The sequence below is a fragment of the Phacochoerus africanus genome, chromosome 4 (genome assembly GCF_016906955.1).
Source record: "Phacochoerus africanus isolate WHEZ1 chromosome 4, ROS_Pafr_v1, whole genome shotgun sequence".
Lineage (NCBI taxonomy): Eukaryota > Metazoa > Chordata > Mammalia > Artiodactyla > Suidae > Phacochoerus > Phacochoerus africanus.
The window spans coordinates 65,480,776-65,504,103 of record NC_062547.1 but is presented as its reverse complement, the minus strand read 5'-3'; the positions used below and the strand labels follow the sequence as shown (position 1 = coordinate 65,504,103).

General features: G+C 57.4%; 1 protein-coding gene across 5 annotated transcripts in view; it reads right to left on the bottom strand.

Annotated features, from left to right (window-relative positions):
- ADGRL1 (adhesion G protein-coupled receptor L1) overlaps positions 1–20,728 on the bottom strand; it is a 49,227-nt gene extending 28,499 nt beyond the window's left edge. For 3 of the 5 annotated variants that reach the window (XM_047776828.1, XM_047776831.1, XM_047776833.1), the window contains exons 1-2: positions 20,378–20,514; positions 2,660–2,831 (exon numbers count right to left, since the gene is read on the bottom strand). In XM_047776828.1, the coding sequence (XP_047632784.1) occupies positions 2,660–2,729 (70 nt within the window). In that variant the 5' untranslated portion in view covers positions 2,730–2,831; positions 20,378–20,514. Of the gene's footprint in view, positions 1–2,659; positions 2,832–20,377 lie in introns of all 5 variants that reach the window. The other 2 variants (XM_047776829.1, XM_047776830.1) reach the window with 1 other exon arrangement.
- Positions 20,729–23,328: the final 2,600 nt, after the last annotated feature.

Sequence of the window (23,328 nt, the reverse complement as noted above, 5' to 3'; positions counted from 1 at the left end):
CCTAACAGACAGACAGACAGAAACCAAGGAGAGGGAGCTGAACAGATCCTTCCCTTGGAGCCCTCAGAAGGAGCCTATACTGCTGACACCTTAATCTTGGACTTCTGGCCTCTAGAACTGGGAGGGACCATGTTTCTGCTGCTTATGCCCCCTAGTCTGTGGGACTTTGTTACAGCATGCCTGGCAAACTAGTGCACTAACAATGTGGCTTCAGGAAGGTGCTTTGGGTCACGTGTAAAGAGCTGACCCCTGGAGGGGCTAGAGATTGAGGTCAGCCTCTGGGTGGTCAGCCCTGTCTGCATGACTGAGCCCCGGTAAAGACTCTGGACACCCAGGCTCAGGAAGCCTTCCTGGGTGGGCAGTGCAATGTTATGTGGTGTCACTCATCGTTGCCAGGGGAGTTCATGCCGTCCACTGCATTGGAAGGGGACCACCGGAAGCCCTCTGCATGGCACTTTCCTGGCTGCCGTCCCTGGCACCTCTTCTCTTGGCAGATTTTAATCTGTATCTATTGACTGTAATACACTGTAACTGCAAGTATCACGGCGTGTTCATCTTGGAATTCTGTGACTCCTTCAAGAGGGATCTGAGGGTGTCCAGGGGAAGTCCTGGAACTTGCGATGGGTGTCAGAGTGAGGGGGGCCTGGGGTCCTTCCCTAACTTCACACTGCCCCATGCAAGGAGCAGAGAGGGTGCAGGAAGGCAGAGGCTTGCATTCCGGAAGAATCCAAAGATCCTGGCCTTGTCACTTCCCAGCTGACAGGCCAGGTGGGTCTTTTGGGCCAGGGCTTCTCAGGGTGTGGCAGCATCAGCATCATGTTCGGAATGCAGATTCTGGGCCCCTGACCCAGGCCTGCTGAATCGGAATCCTAGGGGGTGAAACCAGGAGCCTTCGGATCGAAGCACCTGTCAGTGATTCTGACGCACACTCTAGTTTAGACAGCCACTGCCGGAGCCTCACCAGGCCTCAGTTTCCGGCTCTGTAAAATGGGCCACCACAGCCTGGGGCTGTACTGGGAGGATTCTGTGCTACCAAATGTTCTCATAGGAGGTGCTGTGCGTGGTGCCGTGTGCAGTGAGGGCGCCACAGGGAGTGGCCGCTTTGCTTTCACCTGGGAAACCTCCCTGGGTCGTTGTGACAATGAAGGAACTTGCCACAGGCATGCCAGCTCTCAGAGGGGCTGCACTGTCACACGTCAGCATCCATACTGTGCCATGTGGGGACTGAAAGCTGGCACTCAGGACCCAGATGGCCGGGGTTTAAATCCCAGCTCAGCCACTCCCTGGCTGGTGGCCTCATCCAGTCACTGACTACCTCTGTGGCCCTATTTTCTTCCCTAAGGAGGAGACAACTCCTACCTCACTGGCCCGTGCTGAGGTGCACAGTGAGATTACAGGCTGCTAATGACCGTTATCACTAAGATGATTAAGGCAGCCCATCTCTGTCGGACAGAGTGGACTCACTACAGTCCACGCCTGCCCAGGGCGGCCACCTTCTTGGACACTGTCCTAGGCAGGTCTTGTGGGATGCCAGAGGGAAGTGCGGGTGCAGAGCATCGAAGACACCGGTGCATGATGGCAGAAAAGCCAAACAGGCTCCTCTTCTGAGATCTGGTCCCTCTAATGCTGACTAGGGGCCCAAAGGGATTGGCAGCCAGGCCCTCGGGGTTTTTTGGGGTGAGTTGAATCCCACTCGGGGGAAAGTTTTACATGTGTTCCTCTTGTACCATCTGCTTCCACAGCTAATTTTAGCTCTCCCTGGGCCGGGGAAGGAGGCCGGGGGTGGAGGGCTGGCTCCGATGGGTCTGGGGGTGGAAGCGGCCCCTCCTGGCCCAGCTGGGGCTGTGGGGCAGGACCTGGCTACGGAGAGAACTCAGGTGCTGGGGGAGTGGAGGGCGCCAGCTGGCCAGAGCAGTGCCAAGGCCCTGTGGCAGGGCTGATGAACAACGCCCCCTCCACCTTTGTGGCTCTCCGGAGGGTGGGGCTATATGAGGGGGCCACTGGGCAGTGGTGTGCCCCGCCAGTGCCCTCCAGACAGGGCATGCCTTTTCTCTCTGGCTCTCTTCTCGCCTGCCTTTGCCCCCGTCTGGGCCCACCGTGGGGACGATAATTGAGTAATCGGTGAGGGTGGGCGGGCAGGCCCGGGGCACTAATTGTGGCATGTGCATGGGATCCTGGGGCCGGCATAGGGCCGAGCCAGGGTAATTAGTTGTTTTTAAATAAACGTCAGTGGGCATGCTTTAATTAAGCCTTCTTCCCAGCGAGAGCCTTGGCGATGTAATCACACCCAGAGACACACATGCATGAGACAGAAGAGCATCGCCTCCCCAGGAAGGCCTGTCCTGGCTCCAGGAGGCACCAACCCGAATCCCAGGCTCTGGGACCGCCCCCCACCCTCCCACCGTGGGATGAAGCCAGGTCCTCTGGGTCGGGGGTGGGGGGCGGTGAGGGGCTGATCTGGGGACCCTTTGGTGGTGCGGGGGCAGGGGGTGTAATCACTAAGTCTTCGTTGGGGCTGGTTCCGCCATGGTCTGGGGCCGGCTGGGGGCTGTGGTCCTTTAACAGGTGATTGGGAGGTATTTCAATGATTTCAATGTGTTATGCACCCTCCCAGCAAGGTTTTGGAGGCGGGCCCCTCCCCGGCCCCAGTAGCACCTACCTTGGGTGGCTGAGGTGACCAGGACGGCAGTGATGCAGAGACTCCAGAGCACGACAGCCAGGCGGGCCATGGCGGCAGCGGGCGGCCGGGGGCGTGTTCGGGGCTCTCAGTGGCCTGTGCAGGGGACCTCGCCCCGCATCACCAGGTGGGCACCACGGCCTGGCCCACCAGCCTAGGGAGGACAAGAAGAGTGAGATGGGGGCAGGGGCCGGCAGCCACAGGGCCTAGGAGGAGGGGCGTTTGGGCCCGTTCCCTTTCCTCCTGCTGGTGGCCGAGGGCTTCCATCCTGCAGTCCCCAGAGGGGCTGGTGGATGTAAGTCCCTCAAGCCAGCTATATCTGACAGATGCTGCACCCTCATGACGGAGGCTGACCCCCCTCCAAGGCCTCTGGTGCACCCTGCACCCCCACCCCCACCCCGTCAGATGGACCTGCTCATCTGGCACCTTGGACTTCCTGGAAGCACCTCCCCGGGGTCTGAGCCCCGCTTGGGTAGTTGGGACAACTCTTCAGTGTGTCACAGCTGTGAAGGGCCCACCTGCACCCAGGCAGCTTCTCATCCTGGAGAAGAACCCTCTGGAAGCCACTTTCCCCATCCGAAATCAGGAGCCTTCCCTTTGTCTCCTCCCGCCTCCAGCTTCCTCACCCAGCACCGTGTCTGGGGTGGGGGACCCAGGCATCTTGGCCCCATCCTGAAGCCACTGGGTCTTGGGCCAGGATCCAGGGCCCAACCCCCAGCCCCCTGCTTCCTGTCTCTCTGGCTCTGGTGGCTAATTACGATCCAGCTGGCTGGCGCCACAGATTGGGAACCAGGGACAACTGAGTCCCCTCTTTCCTCTCAGGGGGACCCTCGGGGTAAGCTGGAGACAGGCAGGCGGGGTGAGGGGCGGGTGCAGGCCCTGGAAGGCAAGGAAGCAGGCGGGTGGTGGGGGCCGTCATGTGGCCTCCCCTGCCATCCTCCCCTCTGTCTGCCTGTCCCCAGGCACAGCAGCTCCAAGGGCACAGAGCCTGGTTCTGACCCACTTCTCCCTCACGGCCTCTCCTCTTCTCGCCGCCACCCTGGAGAGTCTCAAGGTTGCCAAGCCCAGATCTCTGCTCCTGGCCCTTGGCTTTATCTGCACCCCGTTCTCCAAGTGTGGCCTCAGCCCAGAAGCGCCACCCTGGCCTGGAACTTGCTAGAAACACACACTCTGAGGAGGGCCAGCACCCCATGTTTTAACCAGCACTTCACTGTGCGAACGCCCCCACTCTGTCCTTTCCCAATGTCTCCCCAGCCTGTCCCACAGTCTCAACACTGCTGACCAGGCAGTTCTTTCCAAACGTCTTATTTCCAATTTGAAATCTCTCAAAAGAATCCCAACTACTGTTTTTTTCCCCCAAAAGGAAAGTCTGTCTGCCAGCCAGTTAGCTCCCTGAACCTGCTCCTGCCCCTGCTGTCCCTCAGCCATACCAGACCCTGCCCTGCCCCAGGGCCTTTGCACTTGTCCCTTCCTCTGTCTGTATCTAATGCCCGCTGGTTATCCACTTGGCCTCTCCCTCTGCTCCCTCACCTCCTTTAGGCCCTGGTTCAAATGCAACCATTTAGCTCTTGGATGGCCCCGCCTGGGGCATAGGCAGGGATCATTGCCTTGTTTTGCTCCTGGCCCTTTTCCCAGAACAGGCCTGACACACAGTGGTGAATGTTTGTTGAAAGAATCTCAGCACCCAAACCTAGGAAGCCTCCTTGATTTCTCACCCCTCTCCTTCCCTCCCCTTCAGAAGCTCCATCGGCAAGGCCCATGGGCTCTGCCTCCAAAATTTCTTGCCGACCCGCCCACGTTTGGCCCCCAGCACCTACCACCAGGTTGAAGTCACCCTCCTGCTCTACCTAGATGCTTCTCTCGGCCTCCTCCACCTCCCTGCCTCCATGCCTGCCCTCTACTCAGTGCTAAGGGATCATTTAATGATGTAAATCGGAGTATTAACCCCCCTCACGGCTCTCTGGGGTCCCTGGTGCTGAACCTTTGCCTGGGCTGTTCCTCTGCCTGGAACACTCTCCTAGAGTCTCCACATGCCTGCTGCAGCTTCTCACCATTCAGGGCTCAACCTCAAGGTGACCGACCCCAGCACAGCTACCTACCCTGACCACACCAACCACCCCAGCTACCCTCACCTCCCACCCTTGGATGGATACCAGTTGGGTCCTTAACCCACTGAGCCACAATGGGAACTTCCCTCGCTCGCCATCCTTTAGCCTCTGGTTAATCCACAGCACCTGAAATTACCTTCTTCTATATGTAGGTCTGTTGTCACCCTGCCCCACTAGACTGGGAGCTCCTTGAAGGCAAGAGACTCAGCACAGCTTCTCAAGAAATATTCAGGTGGAGTTCCTGTTGTGGCTTAGCGGTAATGAACCCGACTAGTATCCATGAGGATGCAGGTCTGATCCCTGGCCTTCAACAATGGGTCAGGGATCCAGCATTACCGTGAGCTGAGGTATAGGTTGCAGATGTGGCTTGGATCTTGCGTTGCTGTGGTTGCAGCTCTGATTTGATCCCTAGCCTGGGAATTTCCATATGCCGCAGGTGCAGCCCTAGAAAGAAAAAAAAAAAAAAAAAAGGAAAGATATATGGGTGGCTCGCTCATGGGCAAGACAGCCCTCCAGGCCCATCGCCTCTCACGTGAACCCGGAAGGTGATTCAGGGCAGCCCTGCAGCCTATCTCCCCTCACTGCCCCTCAGCAGCTCTCAGTGCCCTCCCTACCACCCAGCACTTAGGAAGCTCCCCACTTCCTCAGTCCACAACTGTCTTGTCCCATGACCCTGCCCGGATGGTTTTGGTTCATTTCCTAGCATTCTGAAATTTTACATGAGTGGGGGTGCATTCTTCATTGCCTCATCCCCCCCCCCACCCCATCTTCCAGCCGTGGTCAGATGGGGGTGGTGTGTGGGGAGGAACTGACCCCAGGCTGATGGACACTCCCCTCCCTGACTCTTCCCTTGAGAGTTAAACTGGTTAGCATCTGCTCCCTGGCTCTCCTTTAGGGACTTAAACTGGTTAGTGTCTGGTTAATGCTGGAGCGGCTGCCAGATGCCGGGCTATGGGGGCAGTGGGCCAACCTGGGTCTGGAGCCTGACTCTGGCATTTCAGTCTCCCTGACCCTGCATGCCATCCCCCACAACTCCCTCCCGAGAATCTGCAGGGTTCTGGTAAGGATAATAGTCTACACACACAGTAGGCCAGCACGGGGTGGGAGGGCATCAGAGGCCGCTGTCCCAGCACAACAGAAGTTAAGGCCCAGGGAGCATCCATCTGAGGAAGGAGGCTCCCCTCCCTCTCCCCAGGCCTCCCCATCCACCCTCCACCCCACCATGGCTTTATTTTTTATTTTTTTAATTTTTTGTCTTTTGGGGGCCGTTCCCGCGGCATATAGAAGTTCCCAGGCTAGGGGTCTAATCGGAACTGCAGCCGCCAACTACACCACAGCCACAGCCACAGCAACAGGGATCCGAGCTGCATTCGGCACTTAGGCCACAGCTCACAGCAACGCTGGATCCTCAACCCACTGAGCGAGGCCAGGGATCGAACCCACATCCTCATGGATACTAGTTGGGCTCTTAACCCACTGAGCCACAATGGGAACTCCCCACCTCAAGGCTTTAGACACTGTCTAGACCGTGACAACTGCCACACCTGCGTCCCAGCCCTGCTTCTCTCCTTATGTCTACACCTCCATCCTTGAGCCTGACTGGACCTGACAGCGCGCCCCGCCCCCCCATTTCAGTCCATGGTTCCACCATCCTCCCCACATCCTTGGGCCAAAAACCCAGGAGTCATAATCCTGGGTTCTTTCTCTCACTACCACATCTGGTTCAGGGGTAAGTCCTGGGTCTGTATCTCTACAACACCCGAGTGTCTGTCCATCTGTCCTTGGCAGCCGTCCTGCACACCTGGACATCTCTGTCCCTGCCAGGCGGCCCTGACTTCCTCCCAGCTGCCTCCCAGCCCCTCTTGCTCCCACAGCACAGGCTCCCTGCTGGCAGCTGGAGGGGCCTTAAAAAAAAACTGTGGGAGTTCCCGTCGTGGCACAGTGGTTGGCGAATCCAACTAGGAACCATGAGGTTGCGGGTTCGGTCCCTGCCCTTGCTCAGTGGGTTAACGATCCGGCGTTGCCGTGAGCTGTGGTGTAGGTTGCAGACGTGGCTCGGATCCCGCGTTGCTGTGGCTCTGGCGTAGGCCGGTGGCTACAGCTCCGATTCAACCCCTAGCCTAGGAACCTCCATATGCCGCGGGAGCGGCCCAAGAAATAGCAATAACAACAACAACAACAACAAAAAAGACAAAAGACAAAAACAAACAAACAAACAAAAAAAAAAAAACTGTGGTGCAGTATGTATATAAAACATATAGCTTGTCACTTAAACCATTTTTAAGTATACAATTCGATGGCATTAATTACATTCTTAATGCGGGGCCATCACCACTGCGATCTGGTTCCAAAACTTACAAAAAAAAAATCACCCCAAACAGGTTGGTAGATGCAAACTCTTACATTTAGAATAGACAGGCAATGAGGTCCTGCTGTACAGTACAGGAAACTATGTCCACTCTCTTGGGATAGAACATAATGAAAGATAATATGAGGAAACGAATGTATGTATATGTATGACTGGGTCACTTTGCTGTACAGCAGAAACTGACAGAACACTGTAAATCAACTGTAATAAAAGAATAAATAAATAAATCACCCCAAACAGAAACTCATTACCCATTAATCAAGAACTCCATGGAGTTCCCTGGTGGGTTAAGGATCTGGCATTGTCCCTGCTATGGCTCTGGTTACAGCTGTGGCATGGGTTCGATCCCTGATCTGGGAACTTCCACATGCCATGGGCGTGGCCAAAAAAAAAAAAAGAAAAAAGAACTCCCATTTCCGCCTTCCCTCAGGCCCTGGCAACCACTAATCTGCTTTCTGTCTCTGCCGAAATCTGTATATTTGCCCATCTTGGTCATTTTCATACACATGGAATCATACAATCTGTGGCCTTTTGTATCTGGCTTCTTTCACTCGGCAAATGGTTTCCATGGTTCATCCACATCATAATGTGTGTCAGTACATGACTCCTTTTTCTGGCTGAGTAATATTCCACTGTACGGATGGACCACATTTTGTTTATCCATTTATTATGGCTGGACTCTGGGGCTGTTTCCACAGAGGGGACTTTTTAAAGACCATCTTGACAATTGCTCATTTGCTTAAATCTCTGCCGCAGCTCCCAGTCCACAGCCTGGGAGGCCACACTGCCTGGCTCCTGTCCTCTCCCCCCTGTTCCAGCTGTGTAGGTTCCCACCATGCAGTCTTGGCCTGTGTCCCTTAGATTTCAGCTCATGTCCCCTCCTCAGAGATATGGGTGGGCCTTTGCCACCCTCCGTCATGGCACCTGGCAGTCAATGCCCACTTGTCCCTCATTATCCCATAACATTTTGGTAAAATGGGGCTACCTCGTAGGGTAGCTACATGACAAGAATTCATACCCATGAAACACTCAGGGCTGGGCTTGAAGCATAGCAAGTACAAAGTATCCCCTGTCCCCATCCATCATGTCACTGCCATGTGACTTGACTTGTCCATTCGTGCATGTCCTTTGTACGCAGAAAGGAAGAATGGAAGCTCCCGAAGCTGTCTCCTGGCACCCAGACATGAAGCGTGTCCTCAAACAAATATTTACCAAATGGGGAGTTCCCGTCTTGGCTCAGTGGTTAACAAAACCAACTAGTAACCACGAGGTTGTGGGTTTGATCCCGCATTGCTACGGCTGTGGCTGTGGCGTAGGCTGTAGGGTGTAGCAACGATTCGACCCCTAGCCTGGGAACCTCCATATGCTGTGGGTGTGGCCCTAAAAAAAAAAAAAGACAAAAAAAATTTACCAAATGGACACAAGGACGGTGGTGGGGGCAGCTGGACAGGGCATCTGCTCTACGAGCTGGGGGCCAAGCCTGGCCCACACAGGCTGGGCATCACTGCCTCAGGGCATAGAAAGTATGCCCCACAGGCTGTCTGCTGCTCCCTGAAGCCCCTCCCTGGAGAAGCTCCTCCAGGAAGCCCCAAGCACCCCCAGAACTGCCTCTACCTCTGGGCTGGAGCAGGCAAAGCTGGGCACTACAGTTCCCATTCCCCCTCTTCCTGGCCTGACCACCCACCCAACTGGCCTGGGAGAGATTCGCTGGCCAACGTGTGGTTACCTAAGTGAGGAGGTAAGGCCAGACATGGCTAGATGGGAACTACCTGGGAGACCCAGGCCTGCTCATCCCTAAAGCCTTGGGATGAATGGAATTGTGTTCCCTCCAAAACAGGTATGTTGGAGTCCTAACCCCCAGTGTCTCAGAATGGGACTTTAGGGTCCCTGGTGGTGTAGTGGGTAAAGGATCCGGTATTGTCACAATTGTGGCTTGGCTCACTGCTATGGCATGGATTTGATCCCTGGTCCAGGAACTTCCACTTGCTGGGGATGCAGCTGAAAAGAGAAAAATAAAACAAACAAAAACCTGGTGGCTTAGGCCAGAACAGGATTTATTTGGAGACAGGGTCTTTAAAGACGTAATCAAGGAGTTCCCATTGTGGCTCAGTGGGTTAAGAACCCGATGTAGTGTCTATGAGGATGTGAATTTGATCCCTAGCCTCATTCAGTGGGTTAAGGATCCAGCGTCGAGCAAGCTGCTGCATAGAGTGCAGATGTGGCTTGGATCTTGTGATGCTGTGGCTGTTGTGTAGGCTGTAGCTGCATCTCGAATTCAACCCCTGGCCTGGGAACTTCCATATGCCACAGGGGCAGCCCTAAAAAGAAAAAAAAAAAAAAGTAAAGAAGTCAAGTTAAAATGAACGAGGCCATTAGGGTGGGCCCTATTCCAATCAGATTGTCCTTATAAAGAGGGGATCCTAGGACACAGACACACCCAAGAACACCCTGTGAAGATGGAGGCAGAGATCAGGGGAATGTGTCTACAAGCCAAGAAGCTCAGGTTACTGGCCAACCACCAGAGGCTGGGGGAGAGGTTCTCCTTCAGGGCCTTCAGGAGGAACCAGCCCCGCCAGCACTTTGATCTTGGATTTCCAGCCTCTAGACCTCTAAGACAATAAATTTCTTTTTCTTTCTTTCTTTCCTTTCTTCTTTTTTTTTTGGTTTTTAGGGCTGCACCTGTGGCATGTGGAAGTTCCCAGGCTGGGAGTCTAATGAGAGCTATAGCTGCTGGCCTACACCAGTCACAGCAACGGATCCAAGCTGCATCTGCGACCTACACCATACCTCATGGCAACACCAGACCTTTAACCCACTGAGTGAGGTCAGGGATGGAACCTGCATCCTCATGGATACTAGTCAGATTCGTCTCTACTGTGCCACAATGGGAACTCCAATAAATTTCTGTTGTTAATGCTGCCCTACCTGGGGTCCTTTGTCACTAGCAGCCCTAGCAAACTCACACAGGGCGGCTGGGACACATGAAGGGGGTGGAGGCAGAGATGGGGGGCAGGTCTCTGAGCCACACAACTTTCAATTATGGGGTATGTGGAGGGGGCTGGGATCTCCCGTTTGCCAAAACCTCCAGGCCCCATTCTGAGCACTGCACACTGATAACTCATTTAATCCTCATGAGAACTTAGTAAGGGTTGGGGGTGCGTACCCACATAAGGTCTCAGAGGCACCTGACTGGCGAGGTGGCTTTGTACCCCAGGCTGAGCATGGGGAGCTGGAGACACCCAAGGGGGCCAGGAGAGCATCCTCCTCTGGGCCCCTGCTGCATCTGTGTGACTGAGCATCCTCAGAAGGGGCCACACCCGGAAGTTCTGCACCCACAGGGGTCAGGTGAGCCCGCCCCCATATCTGTCCCCATCTTAAGCCTCAGTGGACCTGGGTGACACCAATTTAACCCATGGGAAACAGGGCTCCCCACCATGAGGGGGGACTGGGCCCCAGATGTGTTGGACCTTCAGATCAAGTGGGCTGCCCAATGGCCCCACACCTGCCTCCGTGTGTTGCCTGAGCCCCACATCAGTCTCAAGTCAAGGGTGGGGGCAGGGGGTTGCGGGGGTGGATCTGTCCTCAGGTGCCCTGGCATGGGGCAGGGGAGGGTGCCAGGGGGAGAACCAGCTGCTGGAGAAGAGGGGGTTGCTAACCTGCCCTAGAGTGAGGTTGCCATGGCAACTCCCTGTGCTTGAGTGGGTGGGAGTCTGAATGCCTGGGGGGGCACCAACAGGGGGGCTCCAGGCCCCTCCCTGCCCCGCCCATGAACACAAGAGTCTCCTGCCTCCTGCTCCCTCCCCAGCAGCCTGAGTCCTCCCGAAACCCAGCAGCCTGAGAGCCCAGCTCCACAAGTGCCCCCTCTTCCAGGAAACCCCTGGGCATGGCAGAGTGGGTAAGTGGCAGGCTCTAAGATGGTCTAAGGACTTGGCTCCTGGGTCTGAACTTGCTGTGTAATCTCAGGCCAGACTCGGCCTCTCTGAGCCCATTTCCCCTCCCCTACCCTGGGACAAACAGATTTCCTGGCAGAGAGGGAGCCAAGTGCACAGTGTCTAGCACGTAACCTCCTTTAGGAAAGGGGCCATGGGCTCAGGGAGGGCAGGGTCCCCACGGATCCCTCAGTTCCATACCCTAATCTTCTCACATCTCAGCAGAAGGCCGCCCAGTCCTCCCAGGCGCTCAAGAACCACAGTTCTCCTAGATGCCTCTCCTCCTCTCCTCCCTGCAGCGGCTCTTGTGTTTCCACCTTCTTTCTCCCCTCCCCGGTCCAGTCCTATCATCTCCCCCTTCCTCCAGCTGTGCCACTGCCTCCCCATCTCATCTCCGGGTTCTCGGGTCCTTGCTGCCTAGTCTGTTCCCTCTGCAGCCACCAGAGGGCGCCTGTGAGCACATGATTCTGGGCATGTCCCTCCTCTGCTCTGAAGCCTCCATGGCTCCCACCTCACTCAGGGCAAAAGCCAAAGTCCTTTCTCAGCCCGCAAGGCCCTGCGCACTCTGCCCCGGCCCCTTCCTACCCTCACCTCCTTCCACTCTCCCCCTGACTCATGAACACAGGTGCAGTCCTGTCTCAGGGTCTTCGCAAGGGCTGTTCCCTTCTCTCCAGACACCTGCATAACCCTTCCCTTGCCTCCTTTAGGTTTTTACACAGAAACACTGCCGGTTCCGGGAGGTCCCGCTGCCTCCAGCACTGCCGCATCCTACCCTGCCTTTATTCCTCCACACCCGCCGCTCATCGCTAGCATGCCAGCCACGTGCTTTACTTTTTGGCTTTTCTCTCCCCCTACATGTCTGTACCACAGGGTGGGATTTGTCTGTCTTGTAAATTTTAAAAGGTTACTCTGGCTGCCAAGTGGCACTGGACTGCAGGGGGGTGGGCGTGGGGGGACGGTTTGAAACACCCCCTTTCCCCGGGATGCCTCCTCCCTGGTCTCCCCCATCTAGCTGCCACTCCCACCCCATGCCATCTCCACCCTGCAGCCAGAGTGATCTTTGCAGAATGAAAACCCAATCGAATCCCTCCCTGCCTAGAGTGCTCCATGGCTCCCTATTGCCTCAGAGGCCTCAATGTGGCATTTTATCAAAATTTTTTTTTCTTCTTTTTTGGAGACCTTGCAGTATATGGAGTTCCTGGGCCAGGGATCAGATCCGAGTAGCGCCAGATCCTTTAACCCTCCATGCCTGTGTCCCAGCCCTCAGGAGACACTGCCAATCCCATGGCACCACAGTGGGAACTCAACATGGCATTTTAGGCCCTGGTCTCCTGCCACCTTCTCATCACCTTCTCTGCTGGGGCCTCTCTCCTCACTGACCCCCTCCCACATCTCTCTCTCACATACACAGCAGACCCCACCCTCTGTCCCTTCTGCCTCCAAAGGCTCTGTCTGCCAGGACTGTGTTGGTCCCTCCTGTACCCACACTAGCAGCCCACTCCACATTTTGCTCCCCTAATTGGACCTGGGCTCTGCAGTTCAAAGTCTGTCTATCCTACTAGCTGGGGACTCTGCAGGGAAAGTTCCACCGTGGGTTGGCCTGGCTCTCTGTTGCGTGCCCAGCCCTGGGCAAGGAGAGGGTACTTGTTAATTTGTTTAATGAATGAAGATGAAACATACCCACAGAACTGCTCCTCCACTCAGTGGATAGTTACCCAGCTCTTATTCTGTTGCAACTGCTTTGGAGGAAAATAGGCTCATAGGAGAGAGAGAGTGGGGAGGTATGTGTGGGTACAAATATAGATGGGGTGGTCCCAGAACACCCACCAAGAAGGGAACATCGTATTTTATTTTTTTCAATTTATAGCCATTTTTTTCTTTTTAGGGCTGTACCTGTGGCCTATGGCAGTTCCCAGGCTAAGGGTCTAATCAGATCTGCAGCTGCAGCCAAGCAGCTTAGGATCTGAGCTGTGCCTGTGACTACACCACAGCTTGCAGCGATGCCGGATCCTTATCCTACTGAGCGAGGCCGGGGATCGAACCTGCATCCTCACAGAGACAACATCAGGTTCTTCACCCACTGAGCTACAACAGGAACTCCAAGAAGGTAATATTTTAGCAGAGGTCTGGAGGAGGTGAGCCATCTAGGTACTGCAGAAAGAGCAACACCCACACACACATCCCCCAGCAGTGGGAACAGCACATGCAAAGGCCCTGAGGTAGGAATGTGCTAAAGTGTGGCCTTGGCCCAGTGAATGAGGGGAGGATGGGAAAAGAGGAGGGCAGGTTGACAGGGCAGAGCGAGCAGGGCCTGTGCGCCACGTGGTAGAGTGTGTGGGACTGAGGTGGGAGCCCTGGAGGTTCTGAGTGGGAAGAACACTCGCCCTGAATCAGATACTTGCAGACCCCTTCTGCTGAGTGGGGATTAGACTGTGTGTGTGTTTGTGTGTGTGTGTGTGTGGGGGGGTGTTACTGAGACCTGAGGGTGTACCCCCCTTCTGGGTCCACCTGCTGTCAAAACCAGAAACCTGTAGTCCCCCCCGACACACACACCACCCTCCAGCTGATCATCTGATAAATCATGTCAAGTCTGTCTTGAAAACCCCACGTGGGTCCATCTCTAAGGTCTCAAGGTCTCCAGACAAGCCTTCACCTTGACAGGCTGCAGTGGCCTCCTCCACCAGCCTCTCGGCCTCCCTTGCACAGTTCTCTCCTTCTCTCCTACAAAGCAGCCAGAGGGAGCGCATGCTGATCCTTCCAACCCTGTCTCATGGGCCCTGACCCCTTCACAGGCCTCCCCAGCACCACCCCTCCAAGCAGAAACGCAAATCCACAAACAGTCCTATGGCCCCGAGACCAGCCTCCTCTCTCTGCCCCTGGCCAGGAAGTATCTTTCCTTCCCCCTCTGAGTCACCCACCTTTCTGACCTCAGGGTGGGCCCCTCTGTCTCACACACTCTCCCTTCCCCTCCACCTTATCCCACTTTCCCCTCCAGGCCTTGGCCGGGAAGCCCCCTCCACCAGGAAGCCCTCTCTGACTTGCAAGCTAGTACCTCCTCTATGTGCCTCACCAGAGCGGCTTGAGTACCATGGTGGCCTGAGGTCCATTTCTGTTCCAGGGTGATCACTGTCCAGCCACAAGCCTCAGTGCCAAAAACAGTCACAGGAATCAGGGCCTGAGGGGGAGGCCGTGGAGGAAGGCTCTGGGGCCCTCTGCTACCACCAGACTAGCAGTGAAGGGGCAGGATGGATGCAGAGACCAGAGGGAGGGGGAGAGGTCCTGGGTTTCAGGGTCCTAGGTTCAAATCTGAGATATGCCCACTTGAGGCTGTGTGATGGGGCCCCCACATGACATCCTTCCTCTGAGTTCTGTCTCTTCCCCGGGGAAAAGGGATGAAAGCCTCCCAACGGTGGTTGTGGAGCTTAGAAATAACATTCAGCCATTCTACATGTCTCTTTTAGAGCACCTACTATGTGCCAGGCACGGATCTAGGTGCTGGAGAGACAGCTGTGCTGAGCTAAACACAAAGAGCCCCAAAGAGGTCAATCCTGTGATGTGCTAGTAGAGAGAGTGTGTGTGTGTGTGTGGGGGGGGGTCGTGCAATCTTAAATAGGGCGATGAAGAGTGCCCTGGATGCTTTGGCAGAGCTCTGGGAAGATGAGGGAGAAGCCACAGAAGAGCCCAGGGAGAAGAAGAGCATTCCAGGCAGAGAGTATCGCTTGTGCAAAGGCCCTGGGGCCGGCCTACGCCTGTGTGTTTGAGGTCCAGGGAGGGAGCGAGCATCAGGAGTGGGAGGAGGAGAGGGCAGGGAGGTGAGAAAGAGTGACAGCACCAGACTTGCCCCCAGCAGGGCGGCCCCTCTGCTGATGAGGGTGCATCCAAGGATGTCTTGATCTTCACTACCAGGAGCAACAGGGTTGCGGGGCGGGGGGGGGGGATGTGTGCTCCAGGGTGGGAGTTGGCCACCTGACAGCCTAGGCAGCACCCACCACCAGTGGGCTAAAAATGGTTCTGCCACTTTCAAAGGGTTAAGAAGAAGAGGCAGTGGAAGAAAATGCAACAGGGCTGAGAAGCCTGCAAAGGTCTCCAATATGTGCTCTCCAGGGTCTTCACAGAGGGTGGGTGCGGCCCCCTGATCTAGGGTGATGGTTCTCATTCCAGAAGGGGCATGACTCTACCCCTCCGCCGCCGGGGCCATGTGGCAATGTCTGGAGACATTTTGAGGTGTCATCACTGGGTGGGTGAGGGGGGATGCTACTGGCGTCTGGAGCGTGGAGCCTAGAGATGCCAAAAAGTCCTAGGGTGCGCAGGACACCCCACCCCACCGAATGATGCAACCCCAAATGTCAGGAATGGCACAGATGGGAGACCCTGCCCTGGGCCCCTCACCTGCCTGCACCACCTCCCTGAGGACAGGAGCACCCACCTGGCTTCCTGACCTGCTGGGTATTTTTAGCCTCAGAGGGAGGGGCCCTGGCTATTTTTAGCTTTGGGGGTGGGAAAGGATGTTTTCAGTCTGAGCATCTATTTTTTTTTTATTATTAAAGTGTAGCTGATTTACAGTGTACAGTGCTGCTGTACAGCAAAGTGACTCAGTCACATATATACACTTCCTTTCTTTCTTTCTTTCTTTTTTTTTTTTCCTTTTTTGGCTGCCCTGTGGCACATGGAGTTCCGGCGCCAGGGATCAGATCCGATCTGCAGCTTCAACCTAAGGGGGCGATCCTGAACCCACTGTGCTGGGCCAGGGATTGAACCCTCGTCCCAGCTCCCAAGATGCTGCCAATCCTGTTGTGCCACAGGAGTAACTCCTCCCTTTGTTCTTTTATCTTCCATCATGGTTGGGCACCTATTTATTGCCAACTTTATCCTCCCCATACTTTGGAGTTGGAGGGAGGGTGTCAGGAGGCTTTTGCTTGGCTAGTTCCCTAGAGCTGGGACAGAGCACTGAAATAAGGATGAGGGTCCCACTCTGTGAGAGTGAGACTGCGTCAGCGTCCCCCTGGAAGAGGGGCTTCTCAAGTCCTCACCCTTGAGTTCCTACCCCCAGGAAGGGCAGAGGACCCCCCACGTTACCCTCCAGGCTCTAATCTCTACATGCACACAGCCCTGCAGGGGAGCCACCTGCCTGTGAAGACAGCCTGACACACCGGAGCACCAATGTGCCACCTCAGGGAGTGTCCCCACAGGTGTGTGCATGGGACAGGGGCAAAGCTGGCCTGGCCTGGCCCCTGGTGGGTAGCCTCAATCCCCCAAGGGGACTGGATGGGTGAGGAGTCCCCCATTCCCATTCACTCAGTTAAGAGCTCTGTCTCTCTCTCTCTTTTTTAAATGGCCGTACCCACTGCATATGGAAGTTCTGGGCTGGGAGTTGAACTGGAGCTGCAGCCACCAGCCTACACCACAGCCACAGCAATGCCAGGTCCTTAACCCACTGGGCAGGGCCAGGGATTGAACCTGGATACCAGTCAGGTTCCTTTCTGCTGAACCACAATGGGAACTCCCTGCTAAGAGCTCCTGAACACCTACGGTGGGCCAGGCACACGTCTAGGCACCTGGCATCCAAAAGTAAACCAAGGAACAAATTCCCTGAGCACAAGTGTTGGGGAGACAGACGATAAACAAACAGGCACAATAAATCAGGAAATTACGGCGTGTGCGAAAAGTCATCCGCACTCTGGAAAGTCAGGAGGTGGGTGGGAGGCTGCAATTTTAAAACAGGCTACATGGGGTAAAGGTTACTAAGGAGGTGACATGTGAGGCGGGCGAGGGAGCCAATGCTTGGCAGCTGGCTAGGGGAGGGTCCTGGGGGAAGGGGCAAGGGTCCCAGGAATTGCGTTTAGCATGCTAGAGGGGCAGCGGGGACAGTGGAGTTGAGGGCGAAGAGGTGACAGGGACGATCATGTGGGTCTAGACCCCAGGACCCCCATGCCTGGGAAAGCTATCGTGCCTAGATGCAGGGGCTGCTGCCTTTTGAGTCAGGGGCTCTCCCTCCCCAGCTGGGAATTGAGCCACGCTGGGTCAGGAGACACAAGTCTCCTCCCCAGCTGCTATGAGAGGAGCCCCTTGAGTGAAACTGCCTGTGTCACTAGATTGTGAGCTGCCTGAGGACAGGACCGGAGCACTGTCCCCCCGCCAATGTCCCCAGCCTGGCACCTCGTGAAAAAGACAGTTGGCAAATATTTGCAGACTTCATGAAGGGGTGAACACAGCCTTGCTCTAAAGAGCCCCACATACACACATTAGGCACACACCAGCAGGTGCACGCAAGATGCAGACAGTAGCTCATACGTGGACACACACGCGTGTGCACGCCAGCCCCTCTACAAAACTCACAAGAGACACTTAGGCACCTAGGATCAGCCTGTTGGACAAGTGGCTCATCCAGATCACTATCCAAATCACACGTACCTGGTAGGTACAAACGGGTGCAGGCAGATGTGTAACTGGATTCTAGGGGTCGTGGGACCCACTCCCAGGCTTCTGTTCAGCAGCTGCCCTCCCGCCTTGGACCCCGCTTCCACTTTCATCAGGGTGGCCAGTGGTCGGGTCCAGTTTCAGACCCAGGGAACCCCCATCTCAGGAGCCACGCTCCCCCACCCCCCGCCCCACCATCTCCCTGGAGGGTCTGGAGGAGGGAAAATGTCTGGCGTCTGGAAATTGAATCCTCGAGAGGAGCCCACACAGAAACCAGAGCCTTCTGTGTGTCCTTTGCCACACGTCTGGCTGGAGAGGTATGGGGGGCAGAGACTGCGAACTTCAGGTCCTCAATGGCCAGCTGGTGGGGACAGCGGGGATCCCACTCCTCCTGTTCTCCATCAGGGGAACCCATTGGGGGGAGGGGGGCAAGCAGCACTGCCTCTTGGGATCAGCACCTGCCTCCCTGCCCCCAGATGCTCAGGCTGGAGCTGAAGCACCACACTCTCTCCTGCCAGCCTGGGTGCCCAGGGAGGATGCAAATGCCAGGCGCAGGCACCAGGCAGCCCCTCACAGACAGGTGGAGCCCTGGCCAGGACCAGACCGCTTGATGCAAACAGACTCCCCAGGGGCCAAGGCACCTGCTGCCCCCCCCCGCCCCGAGGGCCCCCCCCCCAGGATAAGGGGCTCCCCAGGGCAAGCTGGGAATAGAAACCAGGCTTGGAGTCTCCTGTCTTCCACCTCCTCCCTGCAGGCTCTGTGGCCCAGGTGTGCAGGTCCCCAGCTCCCTGCCCTCCCCCCACCCTGATCTCCACGCCCAAGGGCAGGCATGGTGATCAGCACTGGACGATCCTGCCTTGGGCCAGCCCCCCATGAGTGGGACTTGGGATGGGCACCCCAGGTAGTGAGGAGGGCCTGGCAGGGCATTAGAAAGCAGGAGTGGCAGGCATGCGATGAGCTGAGGCCCTGAGGGAGGTCACTGAGAGAGAGGAGAAAGAAGGTGGCAATGCCAGCAGGAGGACAGGGCACTCGCATGTGAGTACACACGTATGTGGCTCAGTGCATGGGGGCCACTGCTGCCAGCCAGGGATCGAATTAGTTCCCTTTTCCGCTTTCCAGATGATTTTTCATCTCTGTAATTAATGGGCAAGTCAGTTCTGAACAGCATGGCAGGCAAATTACTAGTTAGGAAAATCATGGATAATTTTCTCGATATGATAATGAAGGTTGTATTCCTTCTCTTATTCTCCCTGTTTTCATCCTACTTTTAAGTAATAAATTCAGCATTAGCGGGAGGGGAGGGGGGAGGAAGGAGAAGTCACCTGCCCCCACAGCTGAGGCCCGACCCAGGCCCACCAGGAGTCCTCAGTCTACGGCCGGCTGGCAGATGGAGGGGATGAGAGACTGTGGGGGTCCCCTGATACCCTTGATGATGGACTCAGGGAGTCAGGCCTGGAGCCCCCAGGCTGTTAGCCGGGGTAAAGAAGTTGGGTCTGGGGTCAGGTTACAGGCTTAGCCAGCCCTTGGGTGCTGGAGACGGGAGCAGAGATCAACTGGCTTCTTCCCAAGCAGCTTCGAGGTCAACGGCCCAGGCTAGATATCTACCCTCAAGGGTTCCCCACACCTGCCCCTACATTGTCCCACCCACCCCTCTCCTTGGAGACTCCTGTGGCAACCAAGAGAACAGGGCAAGCCGAGAGAGGGAGAGAGAGAAAGAGAGAGGTGGAGAGGCAACCAGCCATCTTGGCAGCCATTTTGAACCCCTCCCCCTGCTCCCCCCAGGCACACCACATGTTTGGATGTGGGCAGAGGAACCCAGGTCCTGGGTCCTGCAGAAGCCAGGAGGAAAGGGGGCCCTATCTCATAGACTAGGATGGAGGAACACCCACACAGCTGCCATGACTGGGGGGAGGGACAAGGAGGAGTGGAGCAGGAAGGTACAGTGAGGTCCTAGGCAGGCAGGGGTGCGCCTGCGTGCTGACTGAGCCTGGAAGGCCAGGGACAGGGATGTATGCAGGCTGGAGGCTGTCTTCACATGGGTGCCCCAGGTGCCCTGGAGCAATGCCTGTGGGGGCCACTTTTTGGTCATGGCTGGAGCACACACAGTGCTGCCCACCCTCGTCTGGCACAGGCTTCTGTCCCAGGACCCTCACATGGAAGGATGACAATTGAAACCCCATAGCGCTACCCACTAAACACCTGAGAAATAGAGAGAGAGAGCTGGCCCTCAAAACCTGAATCCGGGTAGATCAAACCCAACAGCTTCCCACACTTAGTCCGCTACCGCGGAGAGAAAGATGCTCGCGGCGGCTGCAGCCGGCCAGACACCCAGACAGACCCCTTCCCATCCCTCGCGCCTCTGCCTCCCAGAGAAAAACAACCCCCGGCCCGACATCCTGCGGGGCCAGCCCCCGACACGGCTCCTCCGGGGGCCGGGGCCCGCGCGCCGCGCGCACACGCACCCTCTCCGCTCACACCCAGACACCTACACAAACAGGGCGCCAAGCACCCGCGCGCACACGCACCGGGGACACGCAGGCACCGCCGCGCCGCTTCCCCACAAAGACCGGCGCGCGCGCGGGCACACGCAGCCACGCGCGGGCACATTCGCGGTCCCTTCCCCCCACCGAGCACCCCGCGGCAGCCCATCCGCACCCCCGACGCTCCGTGGGGGCCGCCCCTCCGGTTCCCCTCGCCGGTGGGGGTGAGGTGCAGGCCGCCCCCGATTCCCCTCGCGCTCAGGTGCCCTGACCCGCGGCTCCAGCATCCCCTCCCCCTTCGCAGCCCGGACAGGCCCCGGCTCCCATCCTCCCCACCTCGGCCCGCACACCTGGCCCAGGTACAGCGTCCCCCTCGCCCTGGGCCCGCAGACACTCACCTGTCCAGCGCCGCTCCGGGGTCGGCCCTGCGCGTCTCTCCTGCGGCTCCGCGAACCAATGCCTCCCGCCCGGCACATCTCCCGGAACCGGGGCGGGGGGGGGGGGGACGAACGAGGGGCGGCGGGGTACCGCCGCCACCAACCAAAAATTAAAAAAAAAAAAAAAAAAAAGCAAAGCTGATTACACAGCTCCAAAGGCGGCCCCCTCGCGGCGGCGAAGACTCGGGGCTGGGGGCGAGAGGGTCCGCGCCCCTCCGGGGGAGGGAGGTGGCGGAGGCGGCAGGGCGGGGGCGGTGTCAGAGCTCTGGGGGCTGGGGCGAGGCGGAGCCCCCCAAGGTGGCGCCAGCAGCTGCCCGCATCTCCCCCGCAGCTCCGCGGCCCCGACGGAGTAGGCACGTGTGTGCCCAGGCGACTTCCCAGCCCCCTCCGACGGCGGCAGCCGAGGGGTTAACGGGGCAGCTGGGGTGCGCCTGCAGCCCCCCGCCGCCCAGCGGCGCCGCTCCGGGGCCCGCGCGGCCCCATCCGCCGGGGCCTCCTCGGCAGACGGCGGGGCGGGGGCGCCGCAGCGCCGACAGCTCCCGCGCCGACGGCTCGGGCTCCCCGCAGTGGCCGCGGGGGGCTCGGGTAGGGGGCGGACGGCGCGGAGCTGGGGGGGGCGCGGCTGTAGGCGGGCGCGGCGGCGTCGCGCCCCCGGGGTGGCCGGAGGGGGGGCGCCGGGCCGGGCCCGTGGGCACCGCAGGACGCACGGACCAAGCCGGCGCCGGGCACCAGCAATGACAAGCCGCCTGTTCGCCCCTCTCCCCGGCGCACCCGCTCCGGGAGGGGGGGGGGGCGTCGGGCGCGCACAAAACCCGGCCCGGAGTCGTCGCCCGGGACCGGCCGCCGCAACCTGCCCGAGCGCACCGGGGGCCGGCCCGAAAACCCGGGATGGATTTTCCTCCCCTTGGCCCCCTCTAACCCCTCTGGAAAATCGGGGAAAGGGAAGGCGACGAGCTGAATCCCGGCGTTGGAACGGGAAGTGGGGGGAGGGGAGACGGGCACAAGGAAGACCCGGAGCGGATTTTGCCAGTAGTGAAGTAAGGGAAAAGCGCCGAGCCCGGTGAAGGGAGAAATGGGAGAGAACTGGAAGGGGTATGCAAAACCCGGGTTGGATTACACAGCAATGGGAGGAAAGGAAGGAGCTGCGACAGGGCCAAATGCACCCGGGGCACGCAAATTTCGGGCCGGATTCTTCCTCGGGAGACGGAGTAATGCGTCATGCCTAATGCAGTGGGAACAAACAAGACCTGGCCTAGAGTTCCCAGACATGGGCTCTCAGGGGGGCTCCGGGAGGGGGCTGCTAAGTGGCTGAGGCGGCGTGGGCTGCCCCTGTCTTCCTGGCAGCGACGTGCAGGAAGGAGGGGCAAAAGGAGAGCTGGACTCTGGCACGAAGGGATCTGGAGCGCCGGCTGCACCGAAGCGGGCAGGTAAAAGCGGCTTGAGGATCCAGGGATGATGCGAAAGGAATGAGACGGGAAGGCCGCTACCCTGGGAGACCAGACCTACAATAAAAGGCGAGGGAGGACCGCAAAGCCAGGACTGGAATCTGAGGGATGGGACAAGACCCCAGCAGAGGATCCCTGGCAACTGGACAGGGGCTTGGAGCTGACCAGGCAGGAGGAGCGGAGAGAGGGGTGTTAGGGGGAGGTTAGTATCTATAAACGCCTCAAACGTCTCACTTTGGGAGGGGGGCAGGGGAAGAGAGAAAAAAAATTGAATTTTAGGTTATCGGCAAGAGCAAAACCTCGGCGCGGATTTCTACAGCTTAGCAACCACACTGCAGCTGGTGGACTTGAAGAAGTAGGGCAAGGAACCAGCGGGTTCCTAGGCATCTGGCCGAGTGAGGCGAGGGGCAGGTTTCAGGCAGAGGCTGCAGAAGGGAGCCCCGCACCCCCTCTCCGGGTTAGGGAAGGCAGCCCAACCTGGCTTGGATCCCCGGAGCCAGAGCTGTGACTGCCAAGACCCACAGTCTATAAAACCGGGACCCAGGCCAAACATAGGCACTAAGGCAGAATAGACAGTTTAGTGCAGGGTGGGGGCTGAGGAAAAATTGGAGGTGGGGGGCACGCAAGAATCTGGGAAGGGGGGGCAGTTACAGGAAGGTCCTGAGAGGTAAGATCCGGTGAGGATCTTGGGAGATGGGACCTGAAAGTCTGGCATTTTATGAAAGATGGGTGCAACGCTAAGATGGATGGCTGGGGAGGAGCAAATCCCTGGCTTGGATCCTCAGGGAAGGGAGTCCATCCAAGGGAGGCCTAAATAGTAAATTGTCCAGCTCCTACAAAGTCTGGGCTGAATCTTGGCAGACACGGAGCAGGCAATAGTGGGAAAGTCCAGCTCTGGATTATAGAGGAAAGGGATGGGCTGGGGATGGGGAGAGGGGCAAACCTTGGTCTCTGTCTCCAGGGAAGAGAATGCATTGGCAACCCAGCTAGGCTCTGCAGAATGGGTGAGGAATTGGGAAAGTGTGTGGAAGTAGCAGGGGGAGGGGGAGGGATGGTAAATACACAAAACTTGGGGCAGACTCGGATGGGAACCAGGAATATCTAAGAAAGACTAAACTGAATATCTGCAAGTGGATTAACCTGTCCTCTAAGAATCCTTTCCCTAAAGTCTGTCCCGGTGGCTGAACTTAGGGAAAGGCAGACTCTAGACTTCCAGGCTGGCTCAACAACCAGGGGCTACCTCTGTGGCACCCACACTCCACTCCCTTCTGTGAATAGTCATCATTTCAGGACTGGGCAGGGATTCTCATAGCCTGGAACCTGAGCCAAATCAGGTCCCCAAACTTTAGGAGTGGAAAGAGTAAGCGGGCCATTTCTTTGCACCCAGAATTCCATGGCTGCCAAAACTGGGCTTTAAATCTGGGTGGCCAGGTCCACCAGCTGGATCTGAGGGCCCAAATATGTGCG